This window comes from Trichoderma breve, chromosome 3, assembly GCF_028502605.1.
Source record: "Trichoderma breve strain T069 chromosome 3, whole genome shotgun sequence".
NCBI lineage: Eukaryota > Fungi > Ascomycota > Sordariomycetes > Hypocreales > Hypocreaceae > Trichoderma > Trichoderma breve.
The window spans coordinates 3980955-3999398 of record NC_079234.1 but is presented as its reverse complement, the minus strand read 5'-3'; the positions used below and the strand labels follow the sequence as shown (position 1 = coordinate 3999398).

The 18444-nt window shown below is 47.6% G+C and overlaps 7 protein-coding genes across 7 annotated transcripts; 3 read left to right on the top strand and 4 right to left on the bottom strand.

Moving 5' to 3' along the window:
* Positions 1 to 1100: 1100 nt before the first annotated feature.
* T069G_05625 (AAA domain-containing protein) lies at positions 1101 to 2388 on the bottom strand (the record flags this gene model as incomplete). Its single annotated transcript, XM_056172835.1, has 3 exons — positions 1101 to 2103; positions 2173 to 2272; positions 2331 to 2388. 3 exons carry the CDS (start codon positions 2386 to 2388, stop codon positions 1101 to 1103), a joined length of 1161 nt encoding a protein of 386 aa, XP_056029693.1.
* A 1295-nt stretch (positions 2389 to 3683) lies between these two features.
* T069G_05624 (uncharacterized protein) lies at positions 3684 to 4284 on the bottom strand (the record flags this gene model as incomplete). The annotated part of the gene is made up of 2 exons (XM_056172834.1): positions 3684 to 4123; positions 4182 to 4284. The coding sequence occupies 2 exons, from the start codon at positions 4282 to 4284 to the stop codon at positions 3684 to 3686; spliced, it is 543 nt and encodes a 180-aa protein (XP_056029692.1).
* A 692-nt stretch (positions 4285 to 4976) lies between these two features.
* On the bottom strand, positions 4977 to 8037 carry T069G_05623 (WD domain, g-beta repeat domain-containing protein; the record flags this gene model as incomplete). Its single annotated transcript, XM_056172833.1, has 3 exons — positions 4977 to 5489; positions 5557 to 5793; positions 5863 to 8037. 3 exons carry the CDS (start codon positions 8035 to 8037, stop codon positions 4977 to 4979), a joined length of 2925 nt encoding a protein of 974 aa, XP_056029691.1.
* A 1165-nt stretch (positions 8038 to 9202) lies between these two features.
* Positions 9203 to 10039, top strand: T069G_05622 (uncharacterized protein; the record flags this gene model as incomplete). The annotated part of the gene is made up of 1 exon (XM_056172832.1): positions 9203 to 10039. The coding sequence occupies one exon, from the start codon at positions 9203 to 9205 to the stop codon at positions 10037 to 10039; it is 837 nt and encodes a 278-aa protein (XP_056029690.1).
* Positions 10040 to 10904: 865 nt separating this feature from the next.
* On the bottom strand, positions 10905 to 12210 carry T069G_05621 (uncharacterized protein; the record flags this gene model as incomplete). The annotated part of the gene is made up of 5 exons (XM_056172831.1): positions 10905 to 11244; positions 11306 to 11346; positions 11410 to 11774; positions 11839 to 11861; positions 11945 to 12210. 5 exons carry the CDS (start codon positions 12208 to 12210, stop codon positions 10905 to 10907), a joined length of 1035 nt encoding a protein of 344 aa, XP_056029689.1.
* Positions 12211 to 13321: 1111 nt separating this feature from the next.
* Positions 13322 to 15130, top strand: T069G_05620 (dak1 domain-containing protein; the record flags this gene model as incomplete). The annotated part of the gene is made up of 2 exons (XM_056172830.1): positions 13322 to 14597; positions 14661 to 15130. 2 exons carry the CDS (start codon positions 13322 to 13324, stop codon positions 15128 to 15130), a joined length of 1746 nt encoding a protein of 581 aa, XP_056029688.1.
* Positions 15131 to 16377: 1247 nt separating this feature from the next.
* Positions 16378 to 17468, top strand: T069G_05619 (major intrinsic protein domain-containing protein; the record flags this gene model as incomplete). Its single annotated transcript, XM_056172829.1, has 3 exons — positions 16378 to 16667; positions 16719 to 17259; positions 17313 to 17468. The coding sequence occupies 3 exons, from the start codon at positions 16378 to 16380 to the stop codon at positions 17466 to 17468; spliced, it is 987 nt and encodes a 328-aa protein (XP_056029687.1).
* Between the last annotated feature and the right edge of the window lie 976 nt (positions 17469 to 18444).

Here is an 18444-nt window from a genome sequence, read left to right as displayed (position 1 = left end):
CAACGGGCCAAGCCCATTCAATTCCACCACTCACGGTTCTATCACCCGCATCTTCCCACGTATCAGTGTTTCGGAAGACTGCAGCATAGAGGTATATGGACCAGTGATCCGCTTGCCGGAGCGGAATAGTATAGTTAGGCAGGGGTGGAACTGCACCGCCTCACTCACACACTGTTGTCGTGGAGATGGCTGGATCATAGTCTATCAATCGGTATCATACCGCTATGTGTCTAAGACTTGAATGAAGCAATTGAAGCGGAAATCGGTGTTAGCCAATTTCAACCAATGAAATACATGTAACGTGCCCATCGTAGGATGAGTGTCTATTAATAGGTGCATCCTTTTTTTACGAGGATCTCATGCACAGGGGAACACGACATTCCAAGTCGAGCCGACTGTTGGATAAAAATAACCTAGACAGGCCTGGGCACGGATACATCATGCTGCATTAGCTTCGTAATGAATTTGACTGCCGGCTTGAGCAGGGCCATGGCCGCGAGTGAATCGCAGCAAGGTTTGCATGGGGTCAAGATGCGGTATGCTATTTTTATCAACAATTCGTAGCTGATATATGCACGAAAACGGGTTTGACCACATTTAAAAAGCCGATAAATCGAGACAGCATAATTGTTCCATCGGCGATCATTCGACTGATCGTTAGCGATGCAGTTGTCTCTCTCTCTTTTTTTTTTTTTTACTTGAATGATTGTCCGAGAGGCCTTGGATTAGGTCACGACAGTGACGACACCCCTCTAGCTAGATGAATTAAAATTTTATTTCGAAGTTTCCAAATCAGACTTCGGGGTTATCATTCGCTATGTACTTCGGCTCGAAAGATGTAGCGGGCAAAGAGGATCCAATGCGTGCACTGAGGAACTACTCTAGAAACAGCGTCTTCACAAGAAAGAACCGCTAGCGGCAAAACCTTTATCGTTAAGATAGACTATATTCAGAAATACGTGTTTCATCGCTATCTTCTCTCTCGCTATAGACTACTCATCCAGTCTCTCGCTTGAGCAATTTGTTCAAGTATTCCTATAGCCTGAAATGTAATGCAATAGCCGGTTTGATAGGTAAGAACAAGAGGTACTGCAAAGCAACTACGAGACGTCGGATGTGATGTTGTTGGAGAGTGTAGGAGCCGGCAGTGTAGCAACTCGCTTTTTCCGCATCAAGATACTCACCATGTTTTTCATGGGATTCTTGTCGGTTTCAGCCTCATCCTTCTGGATATTACGTACGTCAGACGCCTGCGGGATGCTATGATCACCAAAAATGACCAATCCAGATATGTGACGGCTGAGCATGACGCAGAGATAATGTATGTCAGGGACGTAGCCTGGCTTTGAAGTCTCTGTCGTTGCCGTCACAAGGATTATAATGTTCCCTTGACGGCCTTGGAAGTCATCAACTGTCGCAGCTGGGGCCATGGATGAGATTGCCGAGTACTCTAGCTTTTGCCTCTTACCCTCGATGAAATCGACGTTGGCTTCGTAGGGTGTGATGATGAAGACATCGGCGGGAGTAATCTTTGTCTGTGTTACTAGGTCGCGGACAAAGTGTAGCGCGCGCCTGGATTGAGCTGGATTCCACCCCGACCCAGTCACTGGACTGAAATAAAACTTGGATCCTGTGCAGTTGATAAACGCCTCTGCGAGCTTGTCATTGTGAGGAGGAGCCAACTCAGGAAATCTCTTTTGTAGAAAAGCTTCCAGTTTGCGGCCACACGCATGCCGATCCAAACTGATGTCGCAATCGGGTCCGTATCGAAAATCTGGCATGTCTTTGACCACCTCATAACAGAGGTCGAAAAGTCCAGTGGCCATTCTGAGTTGGGTCCGCAAGCGAAACACAGGCCAGCGATTCCCTTTGAAGAAAAGAAGAGCGGACAGTTTACCATCGTCCTCAAGCCTGTTTACGGAGTGGCCATTCTCATCTTTTTGTCCAAAACTCACCACACGAGGTTCAAGCTGCTTGTCGTCGCCACAAAGGAGACACGGGAGAAGTGTGTTACCCCATACTGAGTAGAGGTCAGGACGGCCAACATTGTTTGCTTCGTCCACTGCGATACCCTTGGCTAAGCTCTTCCAGAAATCGTATGGCCTTTGACAAGAAAGGGATATATTCGTGCAAAGGATGTTAGTACAGCGCAAAATGTTCTGGAACATGAACCTGATGCGGTCGGCATCCACCGTATGGCCATTTTTGTACTCTTGATAGCCAATTACTCCAGTTGCCACATTGCGAAGCCGCCTAAGATTCGATTGGTTATCTAAATACGATTGCAGCGACTGTATTCCTACAGGATCATCACCATGAAATGAACGAACAGCAGGCGATCGTAGGGCCACGAGCAGCCAGAATGCCAGGGATAAGTGCAGTCTCCATTTCGGTTTAAGAGCAAAATTATATGGAGGAGCTGCCTTATCACCTATCCGAGGATTTTCGAGGAGTTTGTGAAAGGCAGCAACCTCGTCATCTATATCGTAGCCACGAACGATGAGGATACGCCTAGCTGGACTTTCGCCCAACGCTTTGGCCTCATTGAGCCGACTTGTGAATTTTCTCAGAGATTCGATTGAGATGCTCCGCAAAGTTGTCAGCTGCGACGTCGGTAGCAGCACATGCATAGATCGGCCCGAGAGCGATAGACACGCCGAGCGTGGCTACGGAGAGGACCGTCGTCTTTCCAAAACCAGGATCCTTGCATCCAAACTAGTGAGTATCGTCTCTCAAAGGAGCAAAGCAAAGAGACTTACGCCTGTGATAAGGCCAAAACCCAGTGGTACCCTGCTGAGATATGTACAGAACCTTTTGCGATCTCTGGGGAGAACATCCTCCATCAGAGCGTCGACGATATGCTGGGACGCTGGAAGCAGGTTTACTGCTGGCAAAGAGCGGCCTTGTGCAAGCTGCATCGGTGGTTGCGTCTCAGCATTCTCCCGCAGAATTTTGAAGAATCCATACCCGCGTAAAAGGTCTCTGTGCAGTCTCATCTTGAGTTTAATGTTAGATGAGGTAGGGGATTCAGTGCTCCTGGCTCCGAATAATTGCACGCCGCCTCGCCCTCGAGGTGTCGGGTTTGCATCTGGGTGAAATTGCAGCACAGCCTCGACTTTGCGCTGGCATGGTTTAGAATCCGCGAGGAAATTCAAGGATACCAAGTAATCTTTTCGTCCTTCATCGCCCACTACCATGACATTGAGATTGGGCCGACAGTCGATCTCCTTTGGTCGACGCACTGCAAGGATCAAATGTCGCTCATCTGACGAATTGCAAACTGCGTTTTCATCTGCTATACCCTGGTGTACAAGTGCATTCATGATGGTGGAGCCGTGAACGACTCGGGCTGGCCATTTTGCTGGCCTCTCGCGATCGACAGGAGCTCGAACGGCAGGATCGTAAATATGTAGGCACAGCGTGTCACTATTGAGAAGGCAGCGCAAAGCAACATCATACCGACTGGGGAACTCCTTCAGTTGCACGACGACGTAGAAGTCGTCGATATACGATGACGGCGAACCACTCGTTGAAACAAAGGACGCTCGCAACTTGATCTTGTAAATCCCGTCGGCCGCCGCATGTAGCCAAACGAAATCTTGAACTTGGGACTGCGTCATCGCTGCAAGATGATCGTTGTCATCCTTGAATCTCCATTTTGGTAAAAATGAGCTGCCCTTTGCCTAGGAGAGCATTCGGTTATAGCGCCCAAGATCCCAGCTGTGATCTGTGCCATAAGGGTAGTAAAAGGATGGTGGAATGTACTCTAGGACAAACGATTTCGGGATATCCTCCAAAGGCGAGTCTACCATAAAACGGAAAGTTCGCTTGGAGAGAGCATCCAGTAGTGTATGGCTTCCAGCGATGGGCTGTGAATTGTTGATCCATCCGTCGCTCGGATGGCCTGGGTTGTCAAAAGGCAGTCCAAAATCAATGACAACAGGATCTGAGCCATCTTTGACATCAATTTCGAACACTGAGAATTTGCTTCCTCCTTCAGGCAGTGATTTGACTAGAGCTGGCTCTATAGGCTTAACAGCATGAACCAGTTTACCCAGGGGAAACTTGACTTGTATTCTGTGGTATGAAGATGGCATGAGCTTTTGATATCGACGTGGGATAACTAGGTGTGTAAATTGCGTGTTAGCACAGATAGCAATCGAGATTCACAAGGATCTCACTAAAGTAAAACGTCCCAAAACCCTCTTCCTCTCCTTCACTTGCACGAGGAAATTCAATGGTGAATGCAAGCCACGCAGGATGACCTAAGACGTAATGCACCATGAGTCGGCTGCGAATGTCGGTTGGCAAGCCAAGCTCCTTGCCGCCTAGGAACCCGTCATCGATGATGAGTGCGCACCCACTATGTCATTCTAATGAAGAATTGGTGACTTCTGATGGAGCTAGTAGCTGTTGGGTGGCATCCACTCCCTCAGAATCGGACGAATGTGAATGTGAACATAAATCACCCGGGGCGTCCTCTTCACTGGACGAGCTGGACCTGCTGGATGCCCTGATATGACTGGATGACAACATTGTTACTGTGATGATACAGTCAAAAGAATGTCTTGGTGTTTGAGCTGAACGATAGTTGGGTATAGAACAGAAGATGTTTGGAGTGAGAGGTGACTGAACACTCGATGTTTTTGCCAACAAACAGTTGCCCTGTTAGCAGGCGACAAGCTTCCGCAATGTTACATGTACTTAGAGCGCAAGCACGGGTCAACGACCGTGACTCCCCAAGCTAGATGCCATAAATTGAACCTAGCACGAATAAACACTTGGTGACCAGTGGGAATATAAATACGAGATGGAGTTATGCAGCAGTACATTTATCTTGAACGTGCGACAAAGGCCAGTCGTGCCCATACTCCTCGCCCATCTTGTTCACCGACATGATTTCTACATACCAGAAAGAGAAAAAAAAAAAGACAAAAATAAAAGAATAAAGAAATTTTTTACTGATTAAATCATTTTCAGTACAAAGGGTTTTTAACAATTGCATCAATCTCATCCTGAGTCTTCTTCGGAATGTCATCATCGAACCAATCCCGTACTTGAGCCACAGCCTTCCTAGCACTTTCAACAAATGCCACATCAATCAGAGATTCTCTGTGAATCATTAAGATATAAGTGCACAAATCATCCTCGCTGCTGCGATGTGGGCGATTGTACGGCGGCTCACCCACTTTGCCGAGCTTTTCGATGGTGGGCAAGATGAGATTGACCACGGCTAGAATAGCACCGTCTTCGTTGGATAAGCCCTGAGTCATCATTCTCAAGATAGATATAAGCCTTTCTGCCCTGCCAATCGCTCGCTGGACCATGGGCCGATTTTTCTGGATGCGTTTCAGGGCTTGCACTCGGAACTCGAGGTTGCGGACTTTGTTTTGAGCCCTGTCGAGAATCAGGTAGGCCAATTCGCCGGCTTGTTGAAGGTCGTCCAGCGTTCCATTTTCTTCAAGAAGCAATGTGTAATTTATTCCATCCTGCAGAACATGGTTAGTCTAGCTGTTGACCGCATCGCTGTACATCTCAGACTTGAATTGTGCGTACCAAAACTGTTTTCTTCTTGAGTGATTCCTGGCGTTGCATGGCAGCCCCCAGAGAAACCTCCTCTATCTTTGCAAGCAATATGGCTTGAGCTTCTTCATACGCCTTTTGGTCGGTATTCATCTTGTCTATAGCCGTGTCAATGTCTGCCTCCAACGATGTTATTTCGGTCTTCTCCTCCTCCGTTTCTTCGTAAAACTTGGCTTTCTTCTCCTTCAGTTCTTGTTCAATGTCGTTTAACTATAAGAATATTACGTATGTTAGCGTATATACACATGATTACACAAGTGGCTTTGAGCAGTTCTTTACCTGAGGAATTACCCCACCGTCTGTCCCTGAGCCGGTCACAAAGCCGGCACCAGTCTGGATGAGATCTGTAGCTTCTTGAATGATGGCCTTGCGCTTTTCATTGGATGCATCGTCTCCAGTATAGTCCGGCCAAAGGTCGATGAGCTCGTTGAACTTGGCTAGACCTTTTGCGATTGAGTCCAGTGCTGCCTTGACACTCGAATCGACAACGCCATCGACATTCGACTCCAAATCATGTAGGCGGCCCTGCAAAGCCATGAAGATTTGCATCCACCGAGCCAAGCCGGAGTCAGGATCAGGACCTGGGGGCGGCGGAGGGGTTGGTGGCTTGGGATGAGACGACCAAGCAACCGTCCACACCTCACCAGTATGCCCTTCGAGCGTCGCCTTGCACTTACTTTCGGCTTCGTCCCAAATCTTGACTCTGTAATCTCGTGATCCTGATGCAAAATCTTTTCCATCTGCAGACCAAGAGACAGACTGTACAAATTTGGAGTGTCCCTCCAATGTTGAGAGACAGTTACCAGAGACTGGGTCCCATACTTTGATTATACGATCTTGTGATCCCGTTACAATTCTGGTACCATCAGGAGACCATGAAAGTCCAAGAACCGAACCCCGATGACCCTTGAGAGACAATTTACTCTGTTTCGTATCTGCATCCCATATAGTAATTTCATTATCGTTACCTCCGGACGCGAAGAGCTTAGAGTCGGGTGACCAGCCAATGGAATCGACTCGGCGGTCGACGTCTAGTTCGATAACCGAGCTCTCGCCAGCAGCCAAATACCAGATTCTCAGCGTGCTGTCCGTCGGCGATGCAAATAAGAGTCGAGTGCTATCTGGAGACCAGGCCAGAAGTGTTATGGCATTACCAGTGTTGGTGAGAATGGTAGCTTGCGGGGCCACATCTGTATCCCAGGTTATATCCCAGATCCAAACGTTTCCATCTCCTGAAGACGAAGCCAATTTAGTACCATCGGGAGACCAGGCAACGGAGTAGACAGGAACTTTATGCTGGAGCGTGAACTTGGCAAGGCCAGTTGTGGAATCCCAGATCTTAACTGACGCATCGTCGCTTGCAGATGCGACATGCTTCTGATCAGGAGCCCACGCAACTGACCAAATTATCCCGGTGTGACCTTCCAGTGTTTTGATGCAGAGACCAGATTCTGGATCCCAAAGTTTTACTGTTTGGTCTTGGGAACCCGATGCGATCACTGTGGCATTGTCTTTCTCGTCCTTGCTCGGGAGCAATGACCTGAGTTGGCCGAGAGGTAGTTTGCTAATTTTTGTCACAGGAAGCACCGTTTTGGCTGGACTTTCATGACCTGTAAGCGTTGATAAACATTGGCCTGTAGTTGCATCCCATGTTTTGATAGTACTATCATCCGATGCGGATACAAGCCAGGCTCCATCGGGCGACCATGAAACTTCCGTGACGGACTGTTCATGGCCCTCTAATGTTATTGTGCATTGTCCTGAAGATGTATCCCATATCTTAATAGTATTATCCAGTGATGCCGATGCAAGGCGAAGTGTATTAGGCGACCAGGCGATAGAACGAACAGCAGAGTGGTGGCCATTAAGTGTCAAAGTGCAATTGCCTGTGGCTTCGTCCCATACTTTAACACTATTGTCATTTGACCCCGAGGCAATGTGCACTGTATCCGGTGACCAAGCAACTGAAAGAACTTCGTCGCTGTGGCCCTCAAAAGTTGTAATACATTGGCCTGTAGCCAAGCTCCAGATCTTGAGAGTTGTATCAGCCGATGCTGAAATGAGTTTTGTACCATCTGCTGACCAAGCGATGGAATTTATACGATTGTCATGGCCTCCTAGTGTGAATACACAATGCTTTGTAGCTAGATTCCAGATCTTGATTGTGTTGTCGTCTGAGGTTGCGAGCCGTTTGCCGTCGGGAGACCAAGCGACCCCATTAGCACCACCGATATGATCATTGATAGTCAATATGCACTCGCCCGTGGCTACATTCCATATCTTGACTGTGCCATCGTCTGATGCTGATGCAAGTGATTGGACAATAGGTGACCATGCGAAGCGTTGTATGGGACCGCTGTGGCCCGTGAGTGTCGCGATGCACTGATTTGTAGCTCGATCCCAGATTTTGATCGTTCCATCCTCTGACCCTGATATGATCCAGGGAACATCCATCATGTGAGAGAAGAAAAGAAGGGTCTCAGATGAACTTGTTAATATTTATTGCGCTGTTGTGTGATGGTAAGAACAATGTGTTATGCTGCCTTCATGGAGACTTATATAGCTATAATTTCACCTTGGCCAACGCGTCACACTGGTAGCGATTCTCGCTGTTTCTATCGAAGGTATCATCTCTCAATTAGTTACCAGTTTAGTTAATAGCCCTTCAAAGTAAACAGCTGAATAACGTATGTTGACGTTATAATATTTCATCAACATGGGGGCCGCAACTTCCAAACCCTGTTTGATCTCCGCGCAGCATCAATTGCAAAGAGATTCCAGCGAATAAAGGCCCGACACGTTGTTTTCTGTAGTATTCACATCTGCCGCTGCGCCTATGACTCCCGCCATGCGGTTGCATTTACATCAAAGCGGAAATCTTAACTTAGCTGAAAGCTGTGCAGTTGAAGATATGTTCCTCAATGGGCGACTCAGCCAGCCACGGATGGTAACAAAACGGCAACCTCTGGTTCTGATTGGATTTCAATGAGGGGTTATTCTTTTCTTCAGCCGCCAAGAAGCGCTCATTGTAGGAGGATGCAAACTGACCCATCACTTTGAAGATGTCAGCTGTAATTTTGAGGTCTATTCCGTATTCCTACTCTCTTATGATATGTAACCCAAGAAACTCAATCTCCTCTGATCTGCACACAAATCCCGCTCTCGTGTTCTTACTCGCCTTCAGCTCACTGAATACAGCATGCATAAAATAGGTGATTTCATCTGTGGGGTTGGTATTTGAATGCTACCCTACGAACGGCTTGAGAAACAAAGGGCCTCTGCATGCTACAAAATCCTGAGTATGTGTTAAAGTAAAATTAACATCAGTTAGCTCTCATTTATAGACGAAATGTCAGCGACTATGTTTAGAATAACTCTGTTCTTACAGCAAATATACCCAACCCCATGCAGGGTGTGAATGCCACTATGCATTATGTTTCCGCATATCAACAGTTTCACAGCAACAGTTCCATGGATCTAAAGATCGTACCTATAAATCGTTTCCCAGCGGTCAGCAGTATCACCCCGCACTTTGATCGTTAAGGAGCATGATCTCTTTCCTATTCTCCCAAATAATTTGGCCACAAGCCGTCACAATAGTAGCTTCGTTTGCTTGAAGATGCCTCACGTTCGAGATCCTACATACTTACTTGCGCCGAACTGGACTTACCGCCCAAATGGCCCGATTGCTCTTGGAAACATAATTGTTGATCCGTTCCGCCCTCAGTATGCAATCTCCAAGCCGACCAAGCCTCTACCTGAGACGGAGGTAGTAACGGAGAATAACTGGATATTTGAGACTGAAAAAATACGGAGTGTGAATGTGAGCATCTGGACTCGCTTATTCAATCAACTGAGCATCAAACTCGGCCCGAACCGTCAGAGAGCAGATACTGTCAAAATTGTCATGAGATCTCTCGAGACCACTTACTTTAGAGATGAGCCCTCGATGCAAGACATCCAAGCGATTGCCAAGGAGCCAATCGTTCGCAGTATTCTGAATGCCGATGGCCTGCTTCGAAGCCCGGTATACATGGTGACTGGTCTGAAAGTTGCAAAAGGATTCCAGTTAACCCACCATGGGTCATCCGGACGCGGACTGTCTGCCGAAATGTCAGAAAGTGTTGCTCCAGATATGTCTGTCGGTGGCAATGCCAAAATTGAGATAACGACGGCCACCTCAAATGGATTTGAAGCCGCAGATGATATCATCTTTGCATACCAACTGCTCATCATTAAACCCAAGGGTTGGGGTCCGAAAACGACTTTCAAGCTGGATGACTATCGACACAAGGCGGCAATGCTCGTGGATAGTAACAGCGACGAAGCAGAAGAAGGAGAAATTGAAATTGAATACGGTGGTGCAACAGTTGATGAAGTGGTCACAATTCAAGAAGGCATTACGGAAGTTAATCCTGACAAAGCCCAACATGAGTGGCTCTTCCAAGACGAATGAAAGTAACTGCATCCCGTTATAGATGCTAAGAGATGAACGAGATTTTGAAACCATGTATATGTCTACATAGAGAAGTCAAATGAACAGACATGCCCATCGTATGCTGGGAAAGCTACATGTAGATGTGAAAAAGATTCAGACGTAAATGTTACATTGATGCGCAATTCATGCAGTTCAGCAGCCTTAGCCGCTATGCTATTCAGTATTTGAAACTATTAATTCAATGAGTAAATAAGTGGTTAGATGGACAGAGAGAACTTGCTGGTGTCAAACCCAAACTTGGAAATCTCCCGCTATTTGGCTGCTCCATCTTACCCTTGGAAGACTAACCTAGAATCTCACAATCCACGTGGGCTGGCGATGATTCATCTCTTCGCTCGCTTGCTAGGTTGCTCCGAATTTATCCTCATCTCCCGAGCGACTAAATAGAAACTCGAGCTAACATCTTGCTGAACACCGAAAGCAAACTACTATTCGGGCTGATCGGACACATATGCCGAGGATGATGGCACTAACGAGGGTTTTGACTGAGTCAATCCACTTCACGACAAGGATCCTCACCCGTGTGCTGTAAGCGCTACGCCTCTGCCCCGCCTTGGTCTTTATCGGACCATCTCACCATCCTGGCCGAGATAGGCGTCTTGTGAAAAGACATGATGTTTTCTCTGTTGGTTCTAGGGGGTAACTGAGTCGTGGGGGTGCAGTCCCGAACTTCATGAGATATGAAATAGAGAATTGAAGACGGAGCCGCCGTTGGATCACATGGCGTGCTCAGAACAGGATTGGACCTTAATTCAGATAACGATTTTACGATATAGTTGGTGAATTCTAATTTCTATATAAATGTAGCTGCATAAAACAAAATTTAGAAACTCATACTAGGTTTCCTTAACTCTTGCGTTGAGCTATTCCTACTCCCAGTGCCTTCAGACTCGTCAACCGTCTGCCTCGTCTCAGCGGTCTTCACTGTTACCTGGATAGGCCCAGGTGGTGCGACTGCCCGCTCAATATCTCTTTCATTGATAGTCTCACTATGAACGGAGCTTCCTTCATCATGCTTGTGCTTCTGTTCTGCGGGCGTGATGAAGCTTAGTCTCTGAATGGCACCCAAGTTTTGAGATTTTGCGATTTTCGCAGTGAGCTCCGCCATGTTCATTTCAATGGAGAGCTTCAACAGGTATGCAACTGGATGAAACTGCAAGTAGCTGAAGATTGTTAGATATCAGGAGATCTAGGAGAATTGAGCATTTGGGCACAAGGACATACCTGAGACTGCTCGGTAACGACATAAGACCAATCAATGATACCTGTTTAGTGTTGCGCATGAGCTGCTGAACCTGTATCTGATTCTGACTAGATCAAGTACTTACATCAAGGCACATGGAAAAACAGACCAAGACCAAGTTGAGCCGATAGAGAGGTATGTACTTGGACAGCCCACTCTTGATCAAGCGAGACCGGACCAGATACATGAAACGAACATTGAGGGACAGGTCGATGATGCAAAAGATTACCTTTTCTACCCTGTCCCATATATCGTTTATGTGGATCCAACGCGGTGAAAGCTGGAGATGGGCTGGAGTCCAAATAACCATCACACTGATGTTGACTAGGAGTAATAGGAGGAAGACACCCCATTTAAGGCTTCTTGCAGCTCCAGGTACAGCCATTAAAAATGCAATGCGGTTTATGATGATTTGCATTAGCAGCTGGATCTGAAGCGACCAACAGCAAGCTGTAGGTGGGCAAATGGTTAGTATTTGATAGACAGAGATAAGATACCCCAGGGGAAGCCGTACATATGAGAAAGAATAGTTGGAAACTATCAAATCATCATTAGAACACCTACTCTGCCTTAAGGAGCTATGAGAGTGGCAGAATAAAGATTTCATAGCATATACGTACCTAGGGCCGACATATTCGCGCTGGAAACACCATGTAAGAGCTCCAATGATGATACTTGCTATCCACTCGCCCCAAATCAAGGTAACATAGGTGGTTATCCTATGCTTCCGCTTCCAGGAATGGTAAGATTGCCGTCCTGCCTGCACTGCCGCAAAGATGGCAATCCCTAAGGAAAGTCCCCAGAAAACGCTGGATATGTTCATGTCAGTGTCATCGGGAGTCTCGGAGACGTAGTTGTCTGGGACGAGAAATCCGCGATACACCATCTTGTCATCGGCACGAGAGCTGTGTCGACGCTCCCACAAAGGTGTGTGCAGAAGAAGAGAGCAAGATCATGAGCAACACATTCATGACCAAAGGAAAGTAAAAGTTGGACGAAGTCAGCACACACACAGTCGGGAGGGCGGGGGAGTTTATGGGGTAACTACCATCCTTCCAGAAGGTCATCAGAAGGACATGCTAAGCTTCACTTGGACGGTTTAAACTCTCTAGCTTCCAGCTTGAAGCCACAAGAGACAAGGACTGGCTCAGCATTATGGGGCACAACTTCACGAGCAAATCACTATCGAAGCTTGTTCTGAGCCAGACAAATAGCTGCAGTGCTAGCTGGGTTGCTATTTTAGTTGAGGTAAGCGTTGAACAATCCCCAGACCCCACAGTCTCTGTCTCCATGTTTTGAGTGCCACCCCACGTTATTTTTTCCAAGTCTAGCCGTGCGCCACGTGGGAAGCTGGAGTTGGGGTCGGATTCCTTCAACAAGGTTGTTGACTCTCGGGAATTGAATGTAAATAAGTGGATATATTGGCGCTGGGAACGTTAGAATGCTTTCTGCGTTACTCACTAACTTGTAAAAAAACGCTGCTTGCTGTGGCTGTCGGGCGTGTTGCAGAAATCAACTGAGCTCACTGCAACTCAGGGTCGTGAAACAAGACGTTTCTGAAGCGGGACTCCGCAGGTTATAGCCTTTCTCTTTTCCCGGTTCATGCAAAAACCGCTCACTCCACCCTCGGGCTGGCCGGGGCGACCCCCAATACAGTTTGGCGACGATGGACAAATAGCCAGAATGTCTGCAAGTAATTATTTGGCGATAGTATTATGTACATCGGAGAATGTGTAGCGAACCTACCGAGCTCATGAAGCTTGGATCATTGGAACGAACAGTCGATATCGTCAATCCACCCGAATGTCGTCTTCGGTGAACGAGTGTTCTAGCTAGGTTAGTTTAGCTAGACGAGCACATTGGCTTGTAGGAATAAACATATATATTTTGTCTTTTACTTGATGTCAGAAAGCTATCGAACAGATTGTGCACATCGTCTTTAAATACCCTTCTTTTTAGTACTTTGAACCAACCACCAAACTCCAAGTCTCACCACCATGTCATCTAAGCATTTCGTCAATGATCCAACCAAGTTGGTCAATGACGCTCTTTTTGGCATCACACTTGCAAACCCCGCCGTCGCTCTCGACGCTGACAACAAGACCATCTATCGCCGCTCAAATCTCAATGGAAGCAGTCAAGTCTCCCTTCTCAGCGGCGGCGGTTCTGGCCACGAGCCCTCCTTTGCTGCGTTTGTGGGAGATGGTCTATTAAGCGCGGCCGTTGCTGGCACCATCTTTGCTTCACCCAACACCGAACAAGTTCGCAAGGCAATCATGGGTCTTGTTGATTCAACTCGAGGCATCCTTGTCATTGTCATGAACTACACTGGCGACGTTCTCAACTTTGGCGTGGCTGTAGAGCAAGCCAAGTCCGCGGGTCTCAACGTCGAAATGCTGGTAGTTGCTGATGACGTCGGTGTTGGGCGTCAGAAAGCCGGCAAAGTAGGCCGTCGAGGAATTGCCGGAACTGTGCTCGTTCAAAAAATTGCTGGTGCTCTCGCAGCACAGGGCGCCAACCTGGCAGAGGTGCATAGGATCGGCAAATTGGCAGCTGATAATCTGGTCAGCGTTGGTGCTAGTCTGGAACATGTGCATGTTCCAGGCCATGCTGCCCATGGGGACGACGGACTTAAAGTTGGTGAAGTTGAGCTGGGCATGGGTATTCACAACGAGCCTGGGTCTGGCAGACGCACAGCCGATTTGCTTGAACTCGTGACAGCAATGCTAGCACAATTGTTAGATGAGAACGACAAAGACAGAGCGTTCCTCAGCATCAAGCCTTCCGATGAGGTAGTGCTTCTTGTTAATAACCTAGGTGGTGTTAGTATTCTCGAGATGGGGGCCATTACCACGGAGGTTGTGACACAGCTGAAGGGACAATACGATATCCGCCCCGTACGAATCCTGAGCGGCACCTATATGACTAGCCTTAATGGCCTGGGATTTAGCATTTCGCTTCTCAGGGTGGCCAACACAGGCATCGACGGGTCTACAATGGTCCAGTTACTGGATGCCCCTTCAGAAGCTACCGGTTGGTCTGCTCCCATCTCTACGCAAACATGGGAAGCAAAAGTCCAGTCAACTCGAGAGTACAAGGAGGCACCTGTAAGAACAGTCCAAGCAACCGGACTCAAGCTAGACCCTGCAGCTGCGAAATCGGCACTCGTGAGGGCCCTGGAGCGGGTGGTCGCATCAGAGCCGGAAATTACCAAGTACGACGAAGTTGTGGGTGACGGAGACTGTGGTATTGGCTTGAAGCGCGGTGCGGAAGGTTAGTGAACTCTCCGAAGCTTCATTTAGTAACCATTTCAATCTGACATGCATAACTTTCTAGCTATTCTTACGTTTCTCTCAACAAGAAATTTCTCCGGCGACGCAGTGGTCGACGTAGCCGAGATTGTGCCTCTTGTCGAGAAGACAATGGATGGTACGTCCGGGGCTCTGTATGCCATCTTCTTAAATGCTCTGGTTCGATCTCTCGCTGCTTCTCCACCAGGTGAAGCCACGCCGCAATTATGGGCTAAGGCATTAAAACAGAGCTCTGCAGCCATGTCAAAGTATACAAGTGCCAGGCCTGGTGATAGAACTCTTGTGGACGCTCTGTATCCTTTCATTGAAACATTGGAGAAAACTGGAGATGTAAAGGAAGCAGCAAAAGCTGCAAGCATCGGCGCAGAGAAGACCAAAGGTATGAAAGCCAGCCTCGGCCGGACAGTCTATGTAGGAGGTACCGGGTTCCAAGAATGCCCGGATCCAGGCGCTTGGGGTCTGCGATCATTCTTTCTTGGGCTTGCTGGAATTTAGTCTATAAACTCTGTATAATAGTCTATGTACGTAGTAAGCGCAATGTCACTAAAGTTGGTCATCAAGCTTCGAGGTTTTCTCAAGATACTGAGCACACATGTAAATATTCGGGTTCAAATTAATGTTTTCTGCTTTCACATGCTACAACTGAGGGCGCCTACATCTAGCACGGCAAATTAGGTTCTGTAGTGTGACGTATAACAGCCAACGGTTGGGCATTTCTAGACCGTGTCCGTCGCGGAATCAATGGCGAAGCTCTTGTTACACAGCTCAACGACAACTTGTTTTCATTTCATCTCTGCATATTTTGAAGCCGGAAACTTTTGCTTCCGGCATTAATCCAATGCTGTGAAAGAAGTCAATAAGTTTCCGAATATGCATGAAAAAGGGGTCAGAGGTGGCAACGGGCCGGGCCATTGTCAGTAGTTGTCAGTAAACGTCTGGTTGTTCGGTCTGGAGTCCGAGGCATCCTTCAGCGCTATATCTGACTTGAATTAGTGTGGCTAATATGGCGAAGCCTCGTATTCAGCTTCCGGCAAGCATCACCTCGGCCTCAGCTCCGAGAACAGCGAGGCGGAAATATCCAGGGCTAGCCAGGCCATGAATTTGAACGTCAGCTTTCCAGAGAAAGACAGCGTCACGCAATCTCTGTTTTATTGAAAGTCTATGGCGTTATGTATTTTGGCGTAATATTGCTGGCGGAATGATGCATGGGTAGAAACCCCCTTGCATCGTGGCTTGAATGTGCAGCTGATTACCTACACTAGTGGAAGCAAACAGTGCTGAATGCTTCCAACTATTGGATCACGAGCCCTATGTGCCGCTTCTCAGCCAACATAGGCGTCTGGTGGCTCTTTCAGGCACGGTACAGTTCATGACAGACGAAATACTTGTCACCTCAGAACGTGGCCGAGACTCCGGGGCTGAACGCACGCCACTCTTGCCGAGCTATACTCTAAATTATATCTCCACAATGGTCAATATTTGACGAGGATGAATTCTAACAAGCCAGAAAATGGGGCCCCGTGTTTCCCCAGATTTTGCTCAAGTTGCAAAGTGGGCTGCTCGGGGAGAAAACCATGTTCAGTGTAGTTTTCTAGTATATGTATGCCTCTACAGCCTGTTTATTGTACATTGCAAAAGTCCAATAGCCGACCAGATAGTTCACACACGTTGCTCTCTTTTTTATAATTCAACGTACATAGGTATTGTTTACACCAGCTCAAGGCCATCTGATGTCAGTCGATATGAGCCATATTGAACACATTCACGGTGTCGAAGACGATCTGAAGAATCGTCAGGAGAAGTTATCTCTCTCTCAGGACGATGTTTCTAAAGACCATCACGTTACAATGAACATTATTGTGTCTGAAGAACATACTACCGCCTGGTTCAAGTTTCGAAAAGTCATGCGTGAACCATTCTCCGAGTTCTTTGGCGTCATGATCCTCGTCCTATTTGGCGACGGATCTGTCGCCCAAGTGGTGCTGGGAAAAGGTTCCAAGGGAGACTGGAACAATATCAACTGGGGATGGGCGTATGTTTACCCTATGGCCTTTACTCAGACTATTGCTAACAATATGAAAAGACTAGGGGTTATGCTTGGTGTTTACTGCGGCGGCGTATCAGGTGCACACTTGAATCCCGCCGTTACTCTCGCCAATTGCATCTTCCGCAAGTTTCCATGGAAGAAGCTTCCAGTATATGCTCTCGCTCAACTTCTAGGAGCTATGGCTGCATCTATTATTGTTTACGGAAACTACAAATCCGCGATCGACGTTTTCGAAGGTGGACAAGGCATGCGGACTGTTGGCCTAGATACATCTACCGCAGGCATCTTTTGCACATATCCAGCTCCATTCTTAACCAAGACGGGGCAATTCTTTGACGAGTTTATTGGCAGCTCTATTTTAATGTTCTGTCTCTATGCTTTGCTAGACGAAGGAAACATTGGTGCTGGAAATCTGACCCCGCTTGGCCTGTTCTTTGTTATCTACGGGATTGGAGCCTGCTTCGGCTCCAACACTGGTTATGCAATCAACCCTGCAAGAGATTTGGGTCCTAGAATTATGTCTCATGCAGTTGGCTATGGGCACCAGGTTTGGACAGCAGGAGACTACTACTTCTGGGTATGTAGATTCCCATCCTCGAATTTGACCAAGTTACTAACAGTGGGTGATAGGTTCCCGTCATCGCACCATTCTTGGGCTGTACATTCGGCGGCTTCCTTTACGATACTTTTATCTATACCGGTGACAGTCCTATCAACGCCCCGTATATGGGCTTCACGAGATTCATGGGCGTTCGTGCTAAAGCGAGAAGACCAACGATGGTGTGAGATCGCCAACACACCAACTCGGACGGTTTGGGTGCATGGCAAAGCCAAACAATTACCTTCATCTAGTATGGGGATGAGTGGGAGTATTCATCCGCACTCCTCTTCTCATTTCAATTAATCCTATTCTCTCCCTGCTTAAGCATCATGTGCCAAGAATGTGACGTACGATTTGTAAAGCGAGCCTAGAACTGCTCCTCATGGCGTGCATGTACATGCTCCATACCAAATCACGCAATGATCAACGATTCGAATCATGTCCAATCAATATGTAACACAACAGTTGGAGCAAGATTTCTAGACGGGCCCCTCCTATGGATGATGAATGTTCTAGTGAAGACAGGGTTCGAGGTGGGCTCTGACAACTTACATCCATAATGCTAGGAGTCTGCAGTTGCAAGCACTACTACTGCAGGCGCATGTTTCCATGCCATGCTAGACGCATCGTATCAGTAAACCTCCAGCTCCTCTGCTCATCAGTCAATGCAAGCTATACGTGATATCCACCCTTCCAATGTTGGTTCCCCGAGACTAATTGGATGGAAGTAGACCTTCCAAGAAGGGGCTTCCTTCTAGCTGCATTCTAGCTTCGTTCCATGGGTGGATGGCGCCCAAGGATGGGGAACTCGGGAACTCCGTAGCGCTTATCGCCCGCCAACCAACTCTCAGGATCGAGATCAAATACAAACCTCTACTTGTAATGGAGCGCTATCGGATGGCCTCTTTGACGGTTTCAACCCTCTCCCAGCCCCGGAGATCTCCATTCGTCAGCTGATGAGGTGAAGAGGGCGTGCCCACCCCTTGCACAGAGACGCCAGGTCCAACGGTGTTGATTTTAGCCCCGTTTAGCTTGTGTTGTAGACCCGGGCATCGCGGAATAACCACGTGGTATCTAGATTCGACTTAGACTTGAGAATCTTCAAAGAGAGCTGGCGATTGGTCCTGAAGTCGACAGGCCCCAGGGGATATGACTCGAAAC